The sequence below is a fragment of the Cajanus cajan genome, chromosome 1 (genome assembly GCF_000230855.2).
Source record: "Cajanus cajan strain Asha chromosome 1, NIPB_CcT2T_4, whole genome shotgun sequence".
Taxonomy (NCBI): domain Eukaryota; kingdom Viridiplantae; phylum Streptophyta; class Magnoliopsida; order Fabales; family Fabaceae; genus Cajanus; species Cajanus cajan.
This window is the reverse complement of record NC_138517.1, coordinates 9,446,101-9,469,646: the sequence shown is the minus strand read 5'-3', so window position 1 is coordinate 9,469,646 and position 23,546 is coordinate 9,446,101. Positions and strand designations below refer to the sequence as shown.

The 23,546-nt window shown below is 32.2% G+C and overlaps 2 protein-coding genes across 2 annotated transcripts; one reads left to right on the top strand and one right to left on the bottom strand.

Moving 5' to 3' along the window:
• Positions 1–4,524: 4,524 nt before the first annotated feature.
• On the bottom strand, positions 4,525–10,643 carry PARC6 (plastid division protein). Its single transcript, XM_020356793.3, has 12 exons — positions 10,058–10,643; positions 9,099–9,212; positions 8,833–8,970; positions 8,614–8,718; positions 8,396–8,518; positions 7,334–7,702; positions 7,089–7,184; positions 6,858–6,974; positions 6,405–6,470; positions 5,542–6,321; positions 5,069–5,259; positions 4,525–4,902 (listed from the first exon to the last, which is right to left on the bottom strand). Exons 1-12 carry the CDS (start codon positions 10,310–10,312, stop codon positions 4,821–4,823), a joined length of 2,436 nt encoding a protein of 811 aa, XP_020212382.1. The 5' UTR covers positions 10,313–10,643; the 3' UTR covers positions 4,525–4,820.
• A 2,526-nt stretch (positions 10,644–13,169) lies between these two features.
• RHL1 (root hair initiation protein root hairless 1 (RHL1)) lies at positions 13,170–23,288 on the top strand. The gene is given in 13 exon segments (XM_083074334.1): positions 13,170–13,621; positions 14,993–15,103; positions 15,728–15,814; positions 15,929–16,146; positions 16,393–16,545; positions 16,785–16,876; positions 16,931–17,001; positions 19,132–19,168; positions 19,251–19,300; positions 19,430–19,478; positions 20,446–20,480; positions 22,764–22,814; positions 22,951–23,288. Coding segments are annotated over 13 exon segments (1,320 nt in total). The 5' UTR covers positions 13,170–13,294; the 3' UTR covers positions 22,990–23,288.
• Positions 23,289–23,546: the final 258 nt, after the last annotated feature.

Here is a 23,546-nt window from a genome sequence, read left to right as displayed (position 1 = left end):
TATGTAATGATTTAATTTAATATATTACTTTTAATATATCATTTCTTATCAAATTTAAAATTAATTAAACATTAATATTAATTAAATAAATTATTCATTAATCTATGTAATGATCCACTGTGGGTATCACACTTATGGATCACAATTACTAGCAACGAAATTAACTCATATAGAATGATTTAAACTCAAAATAAATTAGATATGCAAACTATAACATGTATGTATGTATAAGCAACTAAAAATCACTTTACAAATATATACAATACATGTACAATCATCCAATATAAAAATAATATAAAATCCTATGTTGCTGGTCAAGTAACATCTATATAGACCAACAAGAGTAATTGTCAACTACATCGCCAACAACATGACCTTATTACAACTCTAAAATTTGTCTCTAGCTAACCTTGTCCTAATTCCATGAAAATCATGATCATCACACTCCAAATCACATGGAAAACACTCAAGAGTAAGTTAGATTTAAAAAACATGCAAGTATAGGAAAGGACATTTATACTACTCGCCAACATGTAAATCAACTAAATATACACCACATGGTCTACAACATTCACCAAACAACACAACACCATTATGTATGAATGTTAAACACTCAAGCAAATTCAAACATTCACCATAATAATACCATACATCAAGGTATTCACACCATGCATATGAACACTATCAACTCATGCCACATCATATGCAAACATCACATCTAATGCATCGTCATGCATTCACTTACGAAAATCTCCTAATATATTAAGTCTAAGTGGTTTGACCTTGCCGAATCAACCTTCATCACTTTCACGCCATATGTGTCTATTGGATCCATAGCTAAAATAGGATACCAATTCCTCCTTTGATTTCTTGGATGTTATCACTTACACTAGGAAAGTTTGGTTCTACTACCAAGACTAGTATAGTTGGGTGTAGGCATACCACGATCCTGACATGCATTACCAAGTCTCTTATGGAGTTAACCCACTAACTATCTGAAAGAAACCACACAACCTTTCCAGAAATCAATCAAAGGTTATAGCCTTTAACTTTATACTTAACTCCACATTGATTAACGGTCTAGATGAGACTAAATAAAATCCACTTCAAGAGTCTCACATCTACCTAAGGAGAGTTTTCAACAATTGACCTCCCAGAGCGCCAAAATAAGATTTCCTATGTGGGATCTCAACATTTTCTCTTTTAGTCCTAACATACATCTTCAACTTTAATGCTCAAAACATTCTTAACATCAACATCTCAACATGCATCTTTTATATACATTACCCCAGGTAAATGTATATAAAGATCAAATCACACCAACCATGTATAGTATATCAATACTTAACACCTCAACCAAGAACAACATACTAATGCTCAACATACAATTCAATTACAGTATACTAATGCTCAACATGCAACTCAATCACAACATATCAATGTTTACCAATTCATCAAAATATAATATATCAATCATACATAACATATCAATGATTATCCTCATTTCAACTACACAAATATAGCATTACCAATGCTTATTGTCATCATGCTACATCACACAACATGCAATAGAGTTAAATATTTTATTCATGTTCACCATACATCATGTACTCATTAACAATTAAATCATCATCATACATTATCCCAGATCAACGTATAATTAGCATACAAGATATTAAAGTAAACCTCCATTCTACTTCATACAACATCCATTCATACAACAAATAAGGAACTCAACGTTTCAAGCATCCAAGATTCTCACTCTAAGTAACACAATTTTGCTATGAGGGCTAAGAAACTAGCTTGGAGCAAGCTTAGATAGAAAACACCATTAGAGTCTCACTCTGGTTACTTCAAGAGATATCACCCCACTCTAAGCGAGTGAATCCTCGCTCTAAGCCATTGAAATTCGCTTTGAGCGATCATAATTTGCTCTAAGCAAGCCAAGTCAAAGATTACCCCTGACTTGGTCACATCCGCTCACTTTGAGCAACCCACCATTGGCGCTTTGAGCAAGCAAACCTAGAAACCTGCATATTCATGAATGAATGTAGTAACTTCAAGAACCAAATACAACTTCAAATCTTCTTATTTATAACTAATTTTTCAGACATACAACTCATAATTTAACATCTTCTATCATCCTACAATTCAAAAATTGCACAAAAAGCCACATGTAATCACTCAATTGCATGCAAATTAAGGATTCCCTCACCCTTCACCAATAACCCCCAGTTTATTAAAATATTCAACACTCTATCTTATTTCATCACACCAGCAAGCATTTAATCAAGAATCAAGGTACAGGAACACCATAATCTACCAATGGACAAACTCTAACTTCCCTTACCTCAACAATTGCACCAAGGTATAAGGAAAAAAGAATAAGGTAACCGAGCTTTTCGAAGAACTCCACATGGTATCGAAGTAGATTCAAACTTTTGAACCTTAATCAAGACACACAAGAAGAGATAAAAAAAAATCTTGGGAAAATGATTCATTGATTAAGAGAAGGTTTAGGGAGAAGGAAAGACCCATAGAACTGAAGTTATGAAGCTTAATTTTAAAAGAAAGCCTTATATACCACCTCTCCTCATGATCAATTGAAACTCTATCCAGAAACCCTCACAACATACATACTTACATAGGTACAATGTTACAATATATGTGTTATGTTAATATTTCAATTTTCACCAATTTAAAATCAATCAATTTTTAATTTTGATTAAATAGATTGTTTTAAATATATTTTTTTCATCAAATTTAGTTCATATTCTTGAATTAACAAGATCTTGTCTCAAAATTCATTCTACACTTACAATTAAGTTTTGTAAAGCCTACAAAATCTTCCCTCCAAAACTTTTCTCAAAATCTTCCAACAAAAAAATCTTATATTTATGGAGTATTCACATAATTTCACAATAAAATTAAAATTATATTAATTATATAATATCACATTAATAAATAAGAAGAGGTAAGAGATACAATAAGAAGAAAATTAAGAAAAAGGCAAATGATATACAATAAACAAATGTTTATTATACAACAAAATTTAATAAAATATAATTTTTTAAAGGTTAATAAAATAACTTACAAATAATAAAATTGTTAACTTGTCACATTTGATCTGATTTGGACACTATTTCAAAATAATAACATTATTTTAAAGTTTGATTTTAACTAATCGGTTGATCCATGTATTGCACAAGATTTTCTCGATTTTATGTATGTGTTAATAATAAATTTATTATTAAAATATTTTTAATTATTTTTTTACAACATTTTAAAAAATAATACAATTATCTACTATATTAACATCAAAATATGCTCAAGTGTCAAAAACAAAATATCAAAATATGCTCATATAAATGTAAATAAATAAATAAAAATATACCATAAAATATTGTTGTCAATTAATGCCCATAAAAATAGTCAAATATAATCATAAAATATTATAGGATGATTTATTCTGCTACATTTGGTAAAATACAGTAATGAATAAATTTTTAAAAAAATTTCAACTTAAACTAAATTGTAAAATATTACATTTGTTTGACTTTTAATACATTCAAAAAAAATTTGGAAAGTTTTTTAATCTAATTTTATTAATATGTTATCTTTTTTTTAATATTACGTCATTTTTTAACACAATAATTAATATTTTTTATGTAAATTTTATTATTATTTTTACTTCAAGATTGTAATAATTTAAAATTAATGTAATTAATTTTTTATGATGTCGTTACCATTTTTATATAATATTATTTTACGGTTATATTTTCAATAATTATGCAACTATTTCGGATTGAATTCACTACATTTTCTGTCTTAATATTAAGTCAAAATACTAATATTAAAATGTAAATATTTTTTTGACGTGATTTATTATTTATAAAATAATAATTAACATAATATTAATAATTTTAAATTTTATTTTTTATATTAATGTGTTATTATATGATTAATATAATTTTTTATTTTTTTATTTACAAAATTAATGAATTAAATTATTTGTATTTTAAAATAATTCATAACGTAATTTTTTTGGCTAGAAAGTTTTTCGCCATATAAATATATTTACACAAATATTTAATGTAATAATCATTTTTATAATTAATGTTTTATGATACTGTTAAATTTTTATTTATTAATGTGCTATTATATAATTAATATAATTTTAATTTTATTGTGAAATTATGTGAATACTCCAGAAATATAAGATTTTTTTGTTGGAAAATTTTGGAGAAAAGTTTTGGAGGGAAGATTTTGTTCCCTTTATATTATTAATAGATCTTTGCTTACCATCGATATACATAAAAGCATGACAAACTATAGTTTTTTCGAACTTTAGTTTTTTTTTTTATCTTTCTATAGCAATGAGTCCCTCTAAAGAAAAAAAATGTTGCGCTGTCTGTTGTCTTGCAAGAAAAAGAAAAGGGTTAAAAACCAAATTTCTTGTCCTTGGACTACATTCTTTATTTCCATAATAAAGGCCAATGGTAAAACACAAGTACAAAAAAACAATGGAAATCGAAGAAAGATTTTAGAATTAAAAATTAAAAAGAATTTTTTACACATCTTACCAGAAAATTGAATAAGAAATTTAAATATTCTAATAAACCCCAAAGAATTCCAATCAATCAGTTCCTAATGGGTCATAATCAGAAAGGAGAGGGCATGGAGGATCTTATATTGTGTGAAGTGAAAATCTTGAGATGTCATCATCTGCCTATATGGAGTTCGTATTTGAATAGTAAGGCTCCATAAAATAAGTTAGGACTAGTTAGCTGCAAGGCGTGGCATAGTAATAAACCCAAATGTCATGGTGTTCCTATATCATTTTCACAGAACTTCCATGATCCATCGTCTTGCCTCTTCATAACATACTTAACTTTGTAAGTGCTGCAATCAATCAATGGAAAAATTGATGTTAATAAACACAATATAGGCAAAGAAACCAGGATGCAGTGCTTGATTGTAGTTAGGAAGGAAAAGAAATATAAAACAAGGATAGCCAGTGTCTTTGACTAGTGACTACTATCCAGTTGGGCATGCAAGTACATCTTACAGATAGTAGTTTGGGTTCTTTTGCTGAGAACATTCAATGAGTTCAGCTGCTTCCTCTAAGAGAGCTTCTATTTCTGCCATGTCAGCTCCATTTCCATCTGATAGAATGTCAGCTCGAGTGATGGATAACTTTAGCAAAAGAAATCTCCAGTAACAAGATCTTTCTTTTGCAGCATTGGCCAAAGCTTTCCACTGTCAAGGATAACAACACCAATTGAATTCTTATCTCGAGTTACATGACGTTTTATTCGTTATCATTTCATTGTCATTTTATTCATAAACTAGCAAATTGAGTATTTCACATCAGAAGCACATTAGATATGCCACTTGTCAAAAGCACACAAGATGTGTTGGTAGAGGATAAATTAATCACTTAACAAGATATTGTTAATAGAATGGTAAGTTGAATTATTAAACAATACCAAGTTGAAATGACATTTGATCATATAAAAAGAAGGTTAAAATAAGAACTACCTGAGCAAGCATAGATTCGTCAAGAACTTGAGCTAGGTAATTAACTTCATGGCCAGGCCCCAAAGCTTCAGCTTTGATTGTTTGCCATTGCCTGACAATGGTTTCTGCTTCTTCTGCAGGCATCGGTCTTCTGGAAACATTAATAGGGGAGGATGATGAGGTACGAATAGTGCGTAAATCACTATGCTTTTCAGCATTTGACTGGGGCAACAACTGCATCTTAAATGTTGTCAGGATCCTCTTCAGTTTGTTGGCCATAATACTTTGCCTAATATAAGCAGGGCCTACAGGGTAGTCAGCTGAATCTGCGGTCCAAGCAATGTTTTCATTGGGTTTAGTAAAAGTCCGATGAGAACCAGCAAGAGTCTTGCTTAGGCCAATTCCTGACAACTTAATGGTAGCAAATGCAATACAACCCAATACAGTCATGTATGTTATTCTTTCAAATATTTGTCCAACAGGGAAGTAATTATGCCAAATTCCTGAATTGCGCTGACTACCAAGGTTCCTTTTTACTTGAATGGGTAACTCAACAGAGTTGCCTCCATTTTCATTTCTTCCAGATAGCAACGAACTCCGCAAATCTGTAGGAGTCAGCTGCTTGACAGCAAACCCTAGATTAGGAGAAGAGCTCATGTATGAGCGAGATTCCTCAACATCTCTTCGTTCTAAGGAACCAGACGAGGATAGGGGTCTATGACATATAGTGGGAAACATTTGTTGAGCTCCTTTAGAATTCTTGCTTCCAGAAAATTTCTGCTGAGCATTAAAGAAAGTGGCCTACAGAAATGGTCATCCGTAAACATTTTTCTTTTCAAAATCAAAGTGACAAATTAGTTGTTGCCTACTATAATTGATCTCACCAGAGCTGGAGAACAATCTTTAGTATCCGGATATAATGCAAGCACAGAATCCTTCAGCCACACTTCCTGCACAAGTTCAGCAAGTGATCTGATATAAGAAATCAAAAACTCAAGACTTTGGGATCATACTTCTGGAAGATACTACTATAACATAATTCTGGAAGCATTCAAGATCATACTTTATGAAGGCAAAAACATGTTTTATGAAACCAAAAAACATAAGTATTCTTTGTCAAATTCTTTTTCTATGAAAGGAGACAATAAAAAACAATTAAAAAAAATGAATATAAGTGCATGGCATTTGAATTTGAGGCTAGACTTAATATAAGCATAAATTATTCCAAAATATACTAATCTTTGAAATCCAAGTCATATAGTTAATTGCACATTTGCACATACTTAACATGTCAAATACAGCAACAAAAATAAGAATGAACTTAACAAGAGAAATACCAATGATGGGTTTACAGCAGAAGCATCCATTATTGCCTTCCCCAAGACAGAATTATTTTTGGGATTTGAGTTTAGCTCAAGTTGCTTAAGCTTTTCAACCACCTCAGCCTCCGTGCCCTAGAATTTGAGACGGACAAAAGTATTGATGATTTATGCTGCAGATACTCCAGGGAGAATTAGGAAGGGAGGGGGAAAAAAGATTGCTGCTGAAAACCAAGATTCAAAATGTACCTGGCCAAGTAGGAATAAGCAAAAAGCTTCCTCAAACTTCAAATCAATACCCTCCGAAGCTATCAAACATTCACATATGCCCTTTGCTTTGTTAATCTGCATAAATTTAATACAAACAATTAGTATTAAGATGAAATTCAGAAAGCTACTGTTTGAGAATGTATGCCAAGAAAACTGGATTTATGAAATATGGACTATAACAGGAGTACTAAAATATGCCTACAAGATTCGGAGAACGGTATTACCAACTCTTTTTGCTTGCTGGAAAACCCAATTGCCATATGAGCTTTAAAAACTCTGTACAAACAATTAGAATCAATAACTGCCCTTAGATTCTGTGATTCAATAGTCTTCTTATTCTTTCGCATCACTGCTAAGTTATCCCAAGGAAGAAGATCAACGATCTCTTTAGCCAGCAAACTGTCAAATGCCTGGCTTAGAAAGGAAGGCCAATCCTGTACTTGGCATGAAGCTTCAACGTCAAGACCCTGCCTGAGCAATTCCCGCAGAGCCAAAATTGCTCCCCGTCTCCTATCAACATTTTCAGGAGTTTGTGGCATGCTCAGTAGTTCCAAGGTACAAGCAGGTGCAAGCTCTTCAAGAGATTCTTCAATCTAGAAACCATGACAAGGATCCTCAGTGTTGTGTTCCATGCCTAATATACAGACATAATGTGATAATTCAAACAGGAAAGAAGTTTAAGTTTAATGTTTGGCTTTGATTATCTTTTAAAAGATAATCAAAAAATTTTCTCATAGGAAGCAGCCAAAAATACCAGGCTATTTTTCCCAAAATAAGTTAAACCGCCATTTCTGCAGAACAGAAAATTGCCCAGTAAAAAAGAGTAGGAAAAGGAGGCAACATAAATGAGGAAGAATGATGTTGAAATAGAACTGGCAGAGCAATAAAGTTGCTAAAAATAAATAAGTATGCAAAAATACTAAATAAGTATACTGTATTGCCTGATTATGCCTAGGTTAGATATTTACAAAGTCGCCCTGAAGTATCTGTTATTAAAGCTTCTAGAATTATTGTAAGCAATAACAAGCTAATGCTGAAATGCAAATCATCATTTTCACTAAATATGTGATGTGCACTGAATAATTCTTGGAAGAACTCATTTCCAGAAACAAAAATTAGGAGTGTAACAATTATTCATTTTTTACTTTAATGATCTTTTTTCCTTTTCTGTTGAATGGAGGGGTAAGGTTTATAACCTTATCATTCACTCATTAAATATATATTTAGCAAACCAGCAATTGACTTAAAGAACTTTAGTGTGAATACACTTGAAAACAGTTTCTTACCTGAGATAGCAGTGTCATTTTTGCTAGAGATGGTTTACTTCTTAGAAGACACTGAGCACGAGCAAGAGCTTCAAAACCTTGAGATACTTTTTTCTTCTCAAAGCCAATCTTTGCGACTGCACACTTTGAGAAAGAAACAATAATAAGGAAAGGGCATATAATAAGACTGCCATAAATTCAGGGAGTAAATTTCTGACCTATCTCCGTCCACGTCTTACCTCAGCTAGCGACATAGAAAGAATCAAGTCATCTGTATATGGCTTGGCATTTTGATGCTGAAGACTTGTCTGTCCAATCTCCAGCACAAGCTTTGATTCTCCAACCTGAATAAAAGGAACAGAATAGCAACAGTCAAAATTTCAACAAAAGATAGAAAATTTTGTATAAGTGAACTATTAGAAAATTACCAAAAAAAACTAAGCACATGCCAAGGTTACCTCTTGAAGAAGGCATAGAGCACCTGGCAACCAAGACCAAGGAATTCGAAGGGAAGATTTAGGGGGAATCTTTTCCCTCAGGTTACCAGCATATTCTGGCTCAAAAAGAAGCTTATCCCTAACATCCATCAGAAGATCCTGCAAAGCAATATTAGATAAGAGTAACAACCAACAGTCACTCTAATTACTTTATCTGCATGCATATCAAAAGCCAACTTTAGCAAAACTTTGTAATCAACTAATCACAAAGCATAACTGGTCCATACCTGACGAACTGTAACAACATCCATTGTGTAACCTTCATCAATTTCTGCATTTTTCAATCCCATAACTGCCTTAACAATTTCATCTTTCTCAGCTCGATCAGGAACACCAATGAGCTGCAAAGACATAACTGAGCGATAAAGCCTAAATCTTAAGACAGTGATTATTTTTTTTTTGGCCAAGGATGAGATAACACAATCTGAATATTTATCACTCTAATTATACGACTTAAATTATAAAAACCCATCATTGCGGCCGAACATTCCCAACCAACCACCAACTCCTTCAATACACTGAAAACAAAAATGCAGTAATCCAACCGCTTCCAATGTACCATAATTGCAGATAAGTACCGTTCAGCATGCAAGCCTAATACCACAATGGGATAAGGCATCAAACCAATATTTGAAATAGGAGATTCCTGCTTGATTTTATCTACTCAAACAACACTTTCTGTAACTGTCCTGTATCAGTAAATCACATTGGCATACTATTTTTGTAAAAAAACAAAACAGCAAAACAACCATTCTATCCAAAGAGAACATATATATTTATTTTTTGTATACAGTGATCATAGTAAGTTTCAAATCTAAGACCTTATCCATACTCCTTATCCAGATTATTTTTTGGAAAACATACAAGTACCGATAACCAAGTGAGGAAATTCCCCCACTATTTACCTGTCATCGTCCACTACTGAGAACTAGAAGACATTTTCAGTTTCAGAAAACATTTAATATTCATTATTTTCATTTTCATAATAATAATAATAACAAAACCTCAAACTGTCGTTACTTTATTTCTCACTTCCAAATATTTTCATTAAAAAAAAAATGCGTTTTTCTAAATCTAAACACACCACCCATTCTCCTCGCCAAGTAAAAATAAAAAAAATGAAAATAAATAAAAACAATACACACGCAAGCACGCGGAAAACGACAAAAACAGTCAGCTCTATCACCTGGTAGCAAGAAACCGGAATTTCAACTCCAACGCTGGATTTCGTCGGCGCGTTCTCGACAACGCGAGCGTCGCCGGACTTCAGCTTCCTCCTCTCGAGCGCGACGTCGCTCCTCCCGGCGTGCGACGAGACGCAAAACGACGGCGCGCCGGCCTCGCCGTGGGGACCGAGGAGCGGCGGCCTCTGGTCGCAGAAACCGATGCGCGCAACGCCGCAGAGAGAGGGAGCGATCGCAGCTGCGTAGGCAAACGCCATTCATTCCCCGCCAAAAACCTAAAACCCTAAGCGGTGGAATTCACCTCCGAGTTCCCAATGCGAAGAAACACACACATTGCGCGCAATTGGGAGCGAAACGGAAAACGCGAGAAGGGATATTTTGCAATTGGCCGTTTGGGAATGGATTGGGAGAGAAACAGAAAACGTGAGAAGGAAGTGATGAGAGTGCGCAGTGTGGAAAACGTTGCAGAGGGAAAAGAAGAACTGTAACGGAAAATGGTTGGTGGAGTTTAGGGAAATGGAAGTTAGTAAACAAAAAAATAAATAAATAAATCAGAGAAATTAATAGATTGTTATTTATGTCCTTATGTGAATTCAAGATGGGTGTTACTCAGATTGAACTCACTGATTGAATCTCTTGAGGGTTTTAACTTTTAACCTACCACTCATCATAATCTTTCTTTCCCTCCTCAATTAATTTTAGAATACACTTCCACTAATTAAATATTATTCTTCATATCATTTTTCTTTACTTATTTATTACTTTTTTTCAAACTTATATATAAATAAAAATTCTTAAATTTACATGTATTAAAAAAATTAGTTAAATTTATTTAATTTTATTAATTAATACAATTTTTACTTCCTAAATTACTTATATATATATATATGTTTAGAAAGGTAATTATAAAAATCAAGAATTGATTATAAATGGTGATTTATGATTAGATGATATGGTAAAATTATATATTACTTTTTTTTTCTTCATAACTTGTTTTAATTTAATGTTAGTTATGTCTCTATTAAAAATATTGAATTAAAAGTTTTAAGTTTTAATTTTGTGGTCCTTGTTATTAGATAAAAAAACTATATTTATCAGCTTCACCTATATAAGAAACTAACAAGTTACTATATTTGTTTTTTACGATATGTATGTATTAAGTATTAACCGAATAAACTAACAACTATTCTTCCAAACTATATATATTTATCTTATTTCTCCGTAAGAACTATGCATGTAAAAGCCGTGTTAGTAATAATTTTTTTTCTTAGATTTATTATTATTAATTGACATTTATGAAAATCTATAAAATTACAAAAATTGGTAATATAATTCACGTAGTTTTGTGAGTTTTAAGATATTTTAAATAAGTATTGTTAACATTTTTGTACATGTAACAAAATTTATAAAAACAAAGAAGATAAATGTAAGTTTTTAATCTAAAAATGTAAATATAAATAGTTTTTTTTTATGCATTAGAAATAAATCAAAGCAAAAGAGAAGTGTGGTTTTGTAGATGAATAAACACCATTCCCCAAATGATATTTTATAAGGTGTGATTGAGAATATGATTTTGTAGCTCACTTTGAACTTCTTAGGGTAGCACCATAGTTAAGTTTTCAAAGTGTCAAGTAAATGCTCCATCTCCTATAAGTTTTTGTCGCATTTCTTTCATTTTCCACAACCTTTGATGACATCTACAAGTTACATCATTTTTCTTCATTTCATCCTCGCCCCTTTCTTGCCCTTGGTTCATGAGTTTTTAACGAGGGTGTTTGTGTCATTTCATAAAACTAAAATAAATTTAAAAGATAAAAAAATAGCTTTTGTTTTAGTTGTCTATTGATGATCTATTTGCGTTACGGCTTCACTGTAAAAAGCCTAAGCTTCTTCATACCATTTTTTTTTGGATTGTAAAAATTGGCACTCTCTACCGTAAAGAATCATAAAATAATATATTTTTTAATTTGTTTTTAATTATTCTCAAATCACTTTTTCTTTTTTCTGGTCGCAACCACCATCCAAATACTTATCTCCTTTACATACATAATCTCTCCATATCATCATATTTACTAAAGTCTTAATCTCCATCATGATCGATGAAAGAGAGGCAGCAATTCATCCCTTTCTCAAGCCATTGGCTCATAATACTTCAATTATGCTTGTTAGAAAGAAGTCTTAATCACTTTGCTACTTCATGGTATTCGTGTGCAACAAAAGAAATTTCAAGAGTTTCTGACTTTTGTTATTTTTGTTTTGAATATAAAACCTTGCGATAAAAAGAGATTTCAAATTCACGACACAAAATTGTAATAAAATAAAATTAATTAGTCTAGAATATTTTTTTTTATCTAAATCTTTAATGGGTGATTATGGAATGTGATAAAAATTCTTGTAGAAATGATAATGCACATTCCATAAAAAGGTGGGTGAAAGTGATATTTTAAATAAACATTAAAATAAATATTTGATTTAATAAATTAATTTAAATATTAAATAAAAATTGTTAAATTTGATTCATTTATTTAAATTTTTATTAATCTAATAATATTTAATCAATAGATCAACCATGAACCATTTTTGTAGAACATAAAATATTAAAAATACACTAATAAACCACCAAAATGATTGTTCATAGTAGAATCTGATGTAAAAATGTTTTCATTTCATTTGCGATTGTTTATTCTGTCATACTTGTTTTCATTTTCTATTTCTAGGTTTGGGTTTGTTTAAAAATGAACTAGATTTTAAATAAATATTTTTATATTAGTTATATAACAATTGATGTGGAAATGTTCATTATAAAAGACACAAGTACCTCTCTTGTCTTTTATTTATGAATTAATCACTGTTTTATTTATGAATTAATCACCTATATATTGTCATTGTAAGTTTTTTTACACTGACAATTAATCAAATTTTTTAATAATGTTATATTAATTACTTATTTAATAAAATAAAAATAAAATAAAATAATTTAAAAGATCTAATTGATTGTTAGTGTAAAAAAACTTTACACGGGTGATTAACTCTTTATTTATTGCTTAATATCAACTTATATACTCAGGATTAAAAATAAAATGGCTACTTTTTTTATTTGTGTCCACAATTAAAATCTAGGCAATTCCACGAGCCAAACAAACCTTTACCAACCGCGATTTACAGGGAACACTGGCACAGCAAAAACAAACCCAACTCGTTCCCGCGTGTTAGCACTGAACAGAGAAGCTCGACCAACAATGGCGCGAGGGAAGGCGAAGAAGAAGGAAGAAGGTGAAGACACAGATGTGACAAACCCAGAAACCATAGAGCGGAAGAGGCTCAAATCCTTGGCCATTTCCCACAACATTCTCTCCGAGATCCCTGCCCGGAGCTCCGTCCACCTCAACCCTTCCTCCGTCGTGGCCAAGCACCACGGCAAAGACATCATCAAAAAGTCTCAGAGGAAGAGCAGCAGGTACCTGTTTTCGTTTTCCGGTCTAATTGCTCCCATTGCCGGTGGCAAGATCGGTGAACTCAAGGACTTGGGCACCAAAAACCCCGTTCTCTACCTTGATTTCCCCCAGGTCGTTTTTCTCTCTGTTTTTTCGGATTTCGACTGCAAGTTGGGGTTTTGGGATGTGGGTTTGGCTTGGTTTTGAGTTTCGGGAATTGGGTAGTGACCATTGGAAATTGGGGTTGTTTTAATCGCTTAAAATGATAATTTAGGGCATGTATGGATAAACAAGAACTTATAAGAGAAAAAGTACAAAAGAAAAAGAAAATGTTTTTTTTCTTTGGTAGCTAATTTGTAGAAGTTTTCACTTCTCCAAAAACTTTTTTTTTTTTTTTTTTTTTTCAACTTGTGCATAAGCTAATTTTAACTTATAAAAAAGTTAATTTTATTTTACTTTCCTATTTTCTTTTCTTGTAGTTATTTATGGAAAAGTTTATCCAAACAAGCCTTTAGTCATTGAGAGTGTTACTCTAACTTGGTTTTAACTTTGATTTTAATTTGTGTGTATGTTTTGGTACTTAAATTATTTAAACGTCCGTTGTTGTGTGTGATCCATTTAGCCAATCTCACCTGGTGGGATATTTTTTTTGTTAGCCTGTTTTAAGCATATTAATTTTTTTAGCCTTCTACTTGAAATATTGTTTGTGTTGCTGGTTTTTAGTACGAGTGTTTGCATTTGTTTTCTCTTGGTTCTGTTTGGCTTCTTTTGAGAAATGTTAAGGAAGGGAGTTTATGATGAATCTGTTATCTGTGAACATCGAATGTATGCTGTTGTGTTGTATGGTTGACTAAGCTTGTGTGGTGGTAGCTCATGCAGTCATAAACACTGATTGAGTTATGTGCTGAGCAGAAGTTTAGGGGAACTAGTAAAGTAAATTTTATTAAAGTTGTAATGGGTTTGCCAATTTATTGTTGCTATCAGTGAGTGTATCAAATGGAACTGTAACAAGGTAATTCCAGGACTAATAACAGACCATGGTTACTGGTTAAAGAATACTCATGATTAAAAGCAAAGAAGTAATAAGTAGTGGCCTGCAGCAAGAAATTCAGAGAAAGGCTAGATAGAAGAGCGCAGACTTTGAATACAAATTGCTCCATCCCCTCCTTCCCCCTTCCTCTCCTAATTCTCTTCAAGACCCTCCTCATGAATTACCTTCATGTGGGCTTACCACTAAGCACCATGATCTATAAGTTGTACCTGACCCTGATATTCCTTGACTTGTAGTTAACTAGTCTAATTCAGCATAATTATCAATGACAACTTGTTGGTCAAAGTCTTGTTGGAGGAGAGTGGAAATTAAAAGAGGAAACGTTTTCTTTAATATATGATATATCTATTGTTTCTCTTTTAAATTTTGGATCATTTTAAGACTTTTGATATGGTATATTGTGTATTGCTAATGTTAACTCTTAACTGACAAGATGCATTTTCACTTTACAGGGTCAAATGAAGTTATTCGGGACCATTGTATATCCAAAGAACAGATACCTGACTTTACAGTTCTCTAGAGGCGGAAAGGGTGTAATGTGCGAGGATTATTTTGATAACATGGTTTGTTCTTTTTACCCATCCTGGTTATTTTTGTTTTCCTTTGAGGCATGGATTAGAGCAGGACCTATTGATGTTTATTTATAAGGGGACTAATAAATGCTCAGTCAAAGAACTTCCTTGTGCATACTTACAGCCTTTTCATATCATAATTTTATATTAGGTAAATAGGTACATGGGTAATAGTTATATTAATAAGCATACCTTCTTTCTTGTTACGTTCTCCTTATCAGAAAACAGGGGTTCTAACTGATTTGTAATACGTAGGATGGATAGAATGATGCATTGATTTCTCCAGAATATTGTGGAAAGTAGCCAACAGAACTAAACTTGAGTTAGTGCTGTCACAATTCCCATTTCATACATAATACAATTTTAATAATTATGTTTATGATATTAGAGTGAATGTTATGACTGATTCATTTCTCCTTTGAAACATACATGTATCTATGTCTAAAATCGCTGGTGTTCTTCCCCTTCCTCTTCCTGTTTTGACTTCTTGTTGGTATAGGAATTAATATTTTATGCATTTCTTCTTTCTTCTTCATTTACTAATTTATTTCTGGAATTGAACCGTTTGTGTATATTCACCTATGTTCCTTATCAGCAATATCTTTATTTTACTAGATTGTATTTTCGGATGCATGGTGGATCGGGAGGAAAGATGAAAACCCAGAAGAAGCCAAACTTGAATTTCCTAAGGAATTGTATGAGGTTGGGAGTTTTAACAATATAATAGTTGCCTGGCATAAGAAGTAACTTTTTTGTTTTTATTGTTTGGTCTGTAGAGAATATGAAGTCCATTCACGTAATGTCCTTCTATTTCAGGGACCCCAAGCTGAATATGACTTTAAAGGGGGTGCAGGTGCCGGTGCAACTTCTGTAGTTAATCACGATGTTCCCAGAACCAGGATTCAACGTGTAGAGCAAGAGTCACCAAAGACACCCACTGAAGATGATTTGTCAGACAGTGAAGTCAATTTAGAAGATACAAAGGAATCGGTCCCTGTTCGGCATTCAGCAAGAACTGCAAGAAAATCTTATAAGTATAAGCCTCTTCTATATCAGTTTACTCAATATGTGCTGCTTTCAAGCCACAAAGTTTTGAAAAATAAATTGTTATGTTGTGTGTAACAATGCATTATTTGCTTAAAAATATAATTTTAATATTTTTGTTTTTGTTTGACCATTTATTTTAAGTTATTTAACATAAAGTGGAATGTCTGACTTGAGTAAAAGTTGTAGCATTTGCGACTGGAAGTCCTATTCATTTGGTTTTTTTGTTGGACCAGATTTGCTGAAATTTCTTCTGGTGATGATTCTGGTGAAAACAGCCCTGACCTTTCGGAACATGAAGAGAAAGCAGCAGAAGTTGATAATTCTGTAAATGATCATAATAACTCAAATATCCTCACTGTCAGTTTGGTATCCCCTTAAAATTGTGGGCGAAAAATGCTAGATGTGCTTTCACAAACAGTTCTTTTATATAAACTTCATCTCTGAATTTTGCACCTCATTTCTGAGGTTACTCCAAACTGACCCCTATACTTTATTAGTTGATAGGATGGCTGTGTTCATTTTTAATTTTCCTTTTGATCTCCTGTCAACCTGAAATTGATAGCTTCTTGATCTTATATAGCTTATGTTATCAATAAATTTATATATTATCTTCCTTAATTCACAGATGCAGAAAAAAAACTGTAGTTTTTGACCTTGATAATAAGGATGATGCACCAGTAGATCAACTGGCCGTGGAAAATAATGAGTCTGCTTCTCGTTCAAAATGTAAAAAAGTGTCTCAATCTCCTTCAGCCAGTGCATCTACTGAAGTTAAGTCCAGTAATCGTGGTTCACTTGTTCAGGCTACTATATCCACATTATTCAAGAAAGTGGAAGAAAAGGTAAGCTTTTGAAATTGTTAGCATGAGACTCAAGTCTCAACCCTTACTAGCTTTAAAGAAAAATGTCAAATTGTTTGTTCATCATTTATATATTTTATAAATGTATAATAGCTGTATGCATGTGTTAGGCCTAGGGATGGCAAAGTCTGGCCCATTTAGGCCCGTCTCACTGTTTGCCCGCCAAAAATAGGTTGAGCTGAGCTAGCTTGCCAAGTAAAAACAGGCTAGACACCCCTGCCCTGCCTTGCCTTGCCTAAGGGTGAGTTAGCAGGCCAGCGAGCCATCCCGCCAAAAAAATTTAAAAAAAAGGAAAAAAAAAATGTTTGCATATTTAATTTGGTACCTCTTCCAACATATTTCTTTCTTGGATTTGACTCTTCTTAAGTGAGGGGTGTACTTTAGAGGATAAAATACAGTCACAATTGTTGATTATAAAATCAACAATTAAGATTTGTGATAAAATCAAATTCTTGCAAAATAAAATCTATAATTAATTATAATATCAATGGTTGTTTTTTTTAATCAATGACTGTTATTTCACTTTATTCTCTAAAGGACTCACATAAATTAATGTTCCTAAATAATAAAATAAATCTCAAATTATAATAGATTTGGTTTGATTTGTTACACAACAGATCTCAAATTTGTTATATAATAAAATAGATATGTAATTATAATAATAATATCTCTTCCAACAAATTTGCTGTGCAAAAAATCTCAAATCATATATAATAAAATAAATCAAATGCATAACATATTTGTTGCATAATAAATCATAGAATACTCACATAATAAATTTCGTGTGACTTATTTAAAGCTAACATTAAAAAAAAAAAAAAAAAAAGGCAGGCCAACGGGTTGGCACGTTAGATGGGGTGGGCTAGTGGGTTACGACGTCTAACTCGGCCCGCCAATTTTTGGAGGGCCAATAGGTTAGCTTGCAAGCTGGGGGACCCATTTTGCCATCCCTTAGGCCCCCAATTAATGAAGTCCATAGTAGAAGGTCTAAAAGGGCTGAATTAGAGTGACCCAACTCTGTGGTAATTAGCTGACTAGAATATGGAAAGGGGGGCAGACTATACTTAGACTTTATAGAGTTTGAGCTTATGGCCTAATTCTGCTGAATCTATCCCACAAAATTGACTTGTAAGGTAAGGACTGTTCAAGCTTTATAAGATCTACTTAAGGCATATCTCTAGTTGATGCAGGATTAAACTGCCTAAGAGCTGCATCCCCTTATGTCTATGGCTATAGACCTAGAGCATGGCCAACCGGCAATGCAAGTGACCCAACAATGGATTTAGGAGAGGCTATGATACCATCTTAGAATTTGGGTTTAGAGCCTATTTCAATCCCACAAAACCAGCTTATAAAATGAGGATTGTTCAAGTTTTATAAGCATTGCTTAAGCCATATCTTTAATTAATAGTTCCTGGTTGTTGAACTTTAGACGGTTAACTCAACTTTTTTGGTCAGGTCCTTCATAGGTAGCCCTTTCTAGCAAGGGGTGATCACTATTAAGGTGGTTTTCCAAAACCTAGTTACCATAGAAATGAGAGAATAATTTCAGAGAAACCTTGTAATGAGGGGTCAATTTTGACAATTGGAGAGTTTGTTATAGGGCTCTCGAAATTCCCTGAGTTTGTATCTCATTCCTTCCTCTTGAGGAAATCTTTCCAAGAGAGTTTCAGATCAATGATACGTACTATCTTGCAATTTTGTTCTTTCTTCATCCATACCTAGGTGTACCAGTACCTTACCGCATGTCATTATTAGGTTCCTATTATTTCCTACATAAAAAATATTATGGTAAAATAGCACATAACATGTGTGATGCTTTGAAGTTATGTGTTTACTGTGTCTCTAAGCAACTGTGCAAAAGGTTATCTTGATCTCTCGCTAGTCATTAGGCTATGTTATCATTTGATCTCCTTGATTAAACCTTTCCATGAATAGATAAATGTTCATGATTGTTTATATCTATAAAGTAATTTCTATATGATTTAGAAGACCCTAGTTTTACAATGGTTTTATCTTCTTACTAAACTGGTTCCATATCATGTACATACTGCCTGGTATTGCTCAACACCCGTCAAATTGATCATCTTACAAAAATCTAATATTTTTCAGAAGACTCCAAGAAACTCAAGGAAATCTCCATCAAAAGGTTATACTTTTCCTAGTTTCTCTTGCATTATTTCGAGCAAGATTATGAAGATTGAATAACAAAAAATATTGATGTTTTTCAGCATCTGGGAAGAAGTTGCAGCCTGCTGGTTCAAAAAGAAAGATTGATCTGGTTGAATTTTCTTTTTCTTAATTTCCCGAATCTCTCTTTCCTCAAGTGGGAATGAGAAATTTCCTTAATTGGCTATAAGTGTTTCACGTTGGAGTTGAATACATGCTGAGTTATTGGCTATTATTGTAGGATGAAGGATCCAAGAAAAGGGCAAGAAAGACCAAGGACAAAGATCCTGGTGAGTATTCTCCCTTCTTCCCTTTGATAAAATGAATGAATATGCATCTCTTGATATTTGGTAAGACCACAATGTGGAGAAAATTGCTGATCCCTGTACCCCTCATTGCGGTGATGTTTGTAGTTATGGTGGGTAGTGACAAGGACCCAACCGAATAAAAATTAGATGCATGTTATTGAAGCTGTATTATGCTAGAAATGATATAAAAGTTGTGAGAATTGATACTTGTTTGGAAAAGTTTAACATGCCCATCTGTACATGATTTAAATGTTCTTGTGTCCAACTTCAGAGTTGCCACAGATATTGCTTGCTCTTTAAATTTGTCTGACAATATTGAAGATAGGATTTGTTCAAGGATCTCCAGATGCTCCTCTTTTACTTTAGAGGTTTTGGCACTAATAAGGATGCTAAAAGTTTGGCGATGTTCTCAATTTGCATTTGTTTGGCGTGTTTTGTTGGAAAGAAATGTTAGAAATTTCACTTGTCAAGTATCACCTTTGGATTTCATTTGGGACAGAGTTGTTCACTTGGGTTTTTTGTGGTATTATGCCAAAGTTCTTTTTATGGGGTTGTCTTTGGAAGGTCTTCAGAGAGATTGGCGTGTTGTAATACATGTTTCACGTTCTTAGTCTTTTGCTTTCTTCTTTCTTAATAAATTCCGTTTATCCAAAAAAAAAAACAGTTGTCAGCAATATAATTTTCCGGTAAGGATTAGTTCTAGATTATTATTTTAGATATATAAATTTTGGCCTTGTTGATGATGCCAAACTGGCATAGTATATGGCTTGTTTTGGCCTTGTATGATTTTCTTATTGTTGTAGTATCTGTCTAAATATTTTAAAAAATTTATATTCGGATACACGTTCTTTTTCAGATAACTACCAATCTGCACTTAAAACTTGTGTCTTAAAATAAGCTGTTGCGTAAATAAACTTATACTAACTTACCATGTGCGTAACTTTTTTAGGTGGAAAAAACAAGGCAAAAAGCAAGGCATACGATGTAAGTTTATCCTCTTTCTTGAAACTCCATGCCTTTAAGTGATTGAATCTTCTTTTAACGTTTTCTTATGTTTTGTGCTTAATCATAATACTACCCAACTCAGCAACTGATAGGAAAGCAATTTGCAAACTGTGTTATCCATTGGCATCTCTAATTATTTCCTGGGATCAGCTTTGCTTTTAACAATTGCTACCGCTAATTTATCATCTCACTTTTGATTTCTATGCTATTAAATTTGTCTACTTTGCTTTCTACTTCTTGGAGTACTCCTGGGTCGGTTTGTACATATTCAAGTCAATATCTTTGTTTGATTTCATCCCAGATAATTTTGCATCTTCACGTGCTTCTTGTTTACTTGTCCCCTTTAGTTTTAATATCTATAATTCTGTATTGTTATATTTTATTTTTAATTTTTTTTCCCTTTCCACATATCATTGATTTCATTAATATTTTTGGTTAGAGCTTTTGCGCTGTTTTTCTTGTTGAGTTTTCAAACTTTTTGCGTGGTAGACTGTTCTGAAAAATCAATTCATTCCTAATGTCTCAAGGGTCATAAGAACTTCAATGTGAAAAGGCAGAAAGGAATATATATGTATAGATAAATATAAGTAACACACTCTTTTAAATACTCTCACTCTAATTGGTTGAAATTTATTGGAAAACATAAAATTTGGTGGGTCGCACACCCTATTTAATGACTCTCTCTCTCTCTCTTCTAATTTTGTAGTTTTCAATAAATTTTAACCAATGAGAGTGAGTGTGTTAAGAAGAATGTGTTATTACCGTCTCTCTATGTGTATATTATTTAGTCTTCAAGTTATGTTAAGATTATTTATATACAACAATAGCCTTATCCCACTAGGTATAAAAGAAAAATAGTTGCTCTCTTTCTATGGATAAGGTATGTCTCTAGCTTCCATGGTAGTTTCAAGAAGGCAACTATCTGAAAATTGGTACAATGTTGTTTGATTGTGATGGAAGTTGTATATTCCAATTTTAGATTTGCATTGATTTGTGCTATAAGCGAATTACGTACCCATATAATTATGTTCCGGTAAGTGTGATGATCACCAAAGAATTCTCAATGAGATGGTCATTAAGGAAACCTAGTTACTATCCCGACCTGGAACATTCGGTGAATGTAACTTGGCCTCCTTGGAGCCCTTCAAGCTTACATATATTAGTTTTATCCCCTAGATAAGGATCCCTTGCTTCTTGCGTCAATCTCGTGAATTGTGTCGTGCCTTTAATGCTATAATACCCATGAATCTTAGTCATTATGATTATTATCGTAATCGTTTTGCAAATCACAAACGTTTAACTAGGTTATTGTTCTCTGTCAACGTCGATAGTCGGTCAAAGGGAGACTAGTACAATACAGAGTCTTCATGCTCAAACATGAAGGTGTGAAGAACTTGAGTGTCATCGTGTTCTCTGTTGGCATGGATAGTTGTCTAAAGGGAGACTAGTACTATATAAATTCCATTTATATTTTCATATGATATTATTCACTCTAAAAAATTAAAGGTTAAATTATATTTTTGGTCTTTTATCTTATTTGTTAGATTAATTTTAGTCTTTTATCTTTTAAAATGTTCATTATGGTCCTTTATCTCTTAAATTTAGATCTTTTAAAATAATGATTTTTTATAATTTTGAGACATGATTTTAGATTATTTTTTTACAGATCCAATACTTAAATTTATTTCTTTAGATTCACTTATATGAAAACCATTAAACACAACTAAAGTTTAAATAAAAAAATATTACAGACATGATGAAAATTGCATAAAAACAATGTTAAAAGGAAATTAAAATTTCAAAAACTATAATTTCATACTATTTTCTAGTTGTTTATTAGACATGTTTTTTATATGATTTTTATTATGTTATAGCTTATGAATTCAAACGTCAATTAAATTTTATAGTTTTTATATAGTTGAATCTATTATTATAAATTTTATGTCTCAAATTAATTAAAAATTAATTCAAAATTGAGTTATAAAATAAAAAATTATTGTTGTTTTAAAAGGGACCAAATTGATCCAAATATAAAAGATAAAGGATCAAAATAAACATTTTAATAGATAAAAGATTAAAATGAATCTAATAAATAAAATAAAGGATGAAAAGTATAATTTAACCAAAATTAAATTACATCAATCTCTCCAACATGATTACATGCCACTTGGTGCTCTGAAATATCTTAGGAAATAAGAAACTTTGCATTAGTGTTGTAGTTTTCCTTTCACCAGTAATTTGATATTTATATAATCAATGTAGGTCGAAGATGATGGTGATGATGACATTGAAGAATTTTCAAATGCTTCAGAGGTAATTTTTCCTAACCTTACAGACGAATGCATGTACATACTGACATGAAACTAGTTTTTAATTGTTTATAGTTTATAAAAGGCATGGTGTTAACCTTTTATATACTAATTGTGTTTATAATAATTGTTTTATTTAGGATAATGATGATGAAAGCGACGAAGACTGGGCTGCTTGAGAGTGATCTAAGTTGTGGTTGCTAGGCACAAGAAATGACAAGGCAAGTTGATGCAAGTGATGTGATAATGCCCCTTTGTCTCACCAGTCACCAAGATAGACCAAACCAAATGCAATGAGTTAGCTTTGTATACCCCATTACCTTGGTGCATGTATGAATGTGAGAATAGATGTAATATCCTGAGGTTATGATGGAGAAAGAATGAAATTTATTCACTGTTTACCAATCCAATCTTTTATCACACAATTGGGAATATTATATTCTTAATTCCAATTATCTTTTAAAGAGTTCCACAGGGATGAATGGTTCCCTTTTCTTTAATCGAGAGTAAGGAATAATTTTAAAATTGGGGGCCAATTGAAATCAGAATTAGGGCTACATGTAAGAATAGTTTGGAATTATTTAGCTTGTTCATTGTCTTGAAAAGATAATATGATTGTCTTTAATTGCCCAAAGGGTTAATAACTTGAAATAATAAAGATGGTCTCTGTCATTCAATTGTCATTTTCAAAGCTTTATATCATAATTTGATATTTCCTCACTAAGCCAAAGTCCAA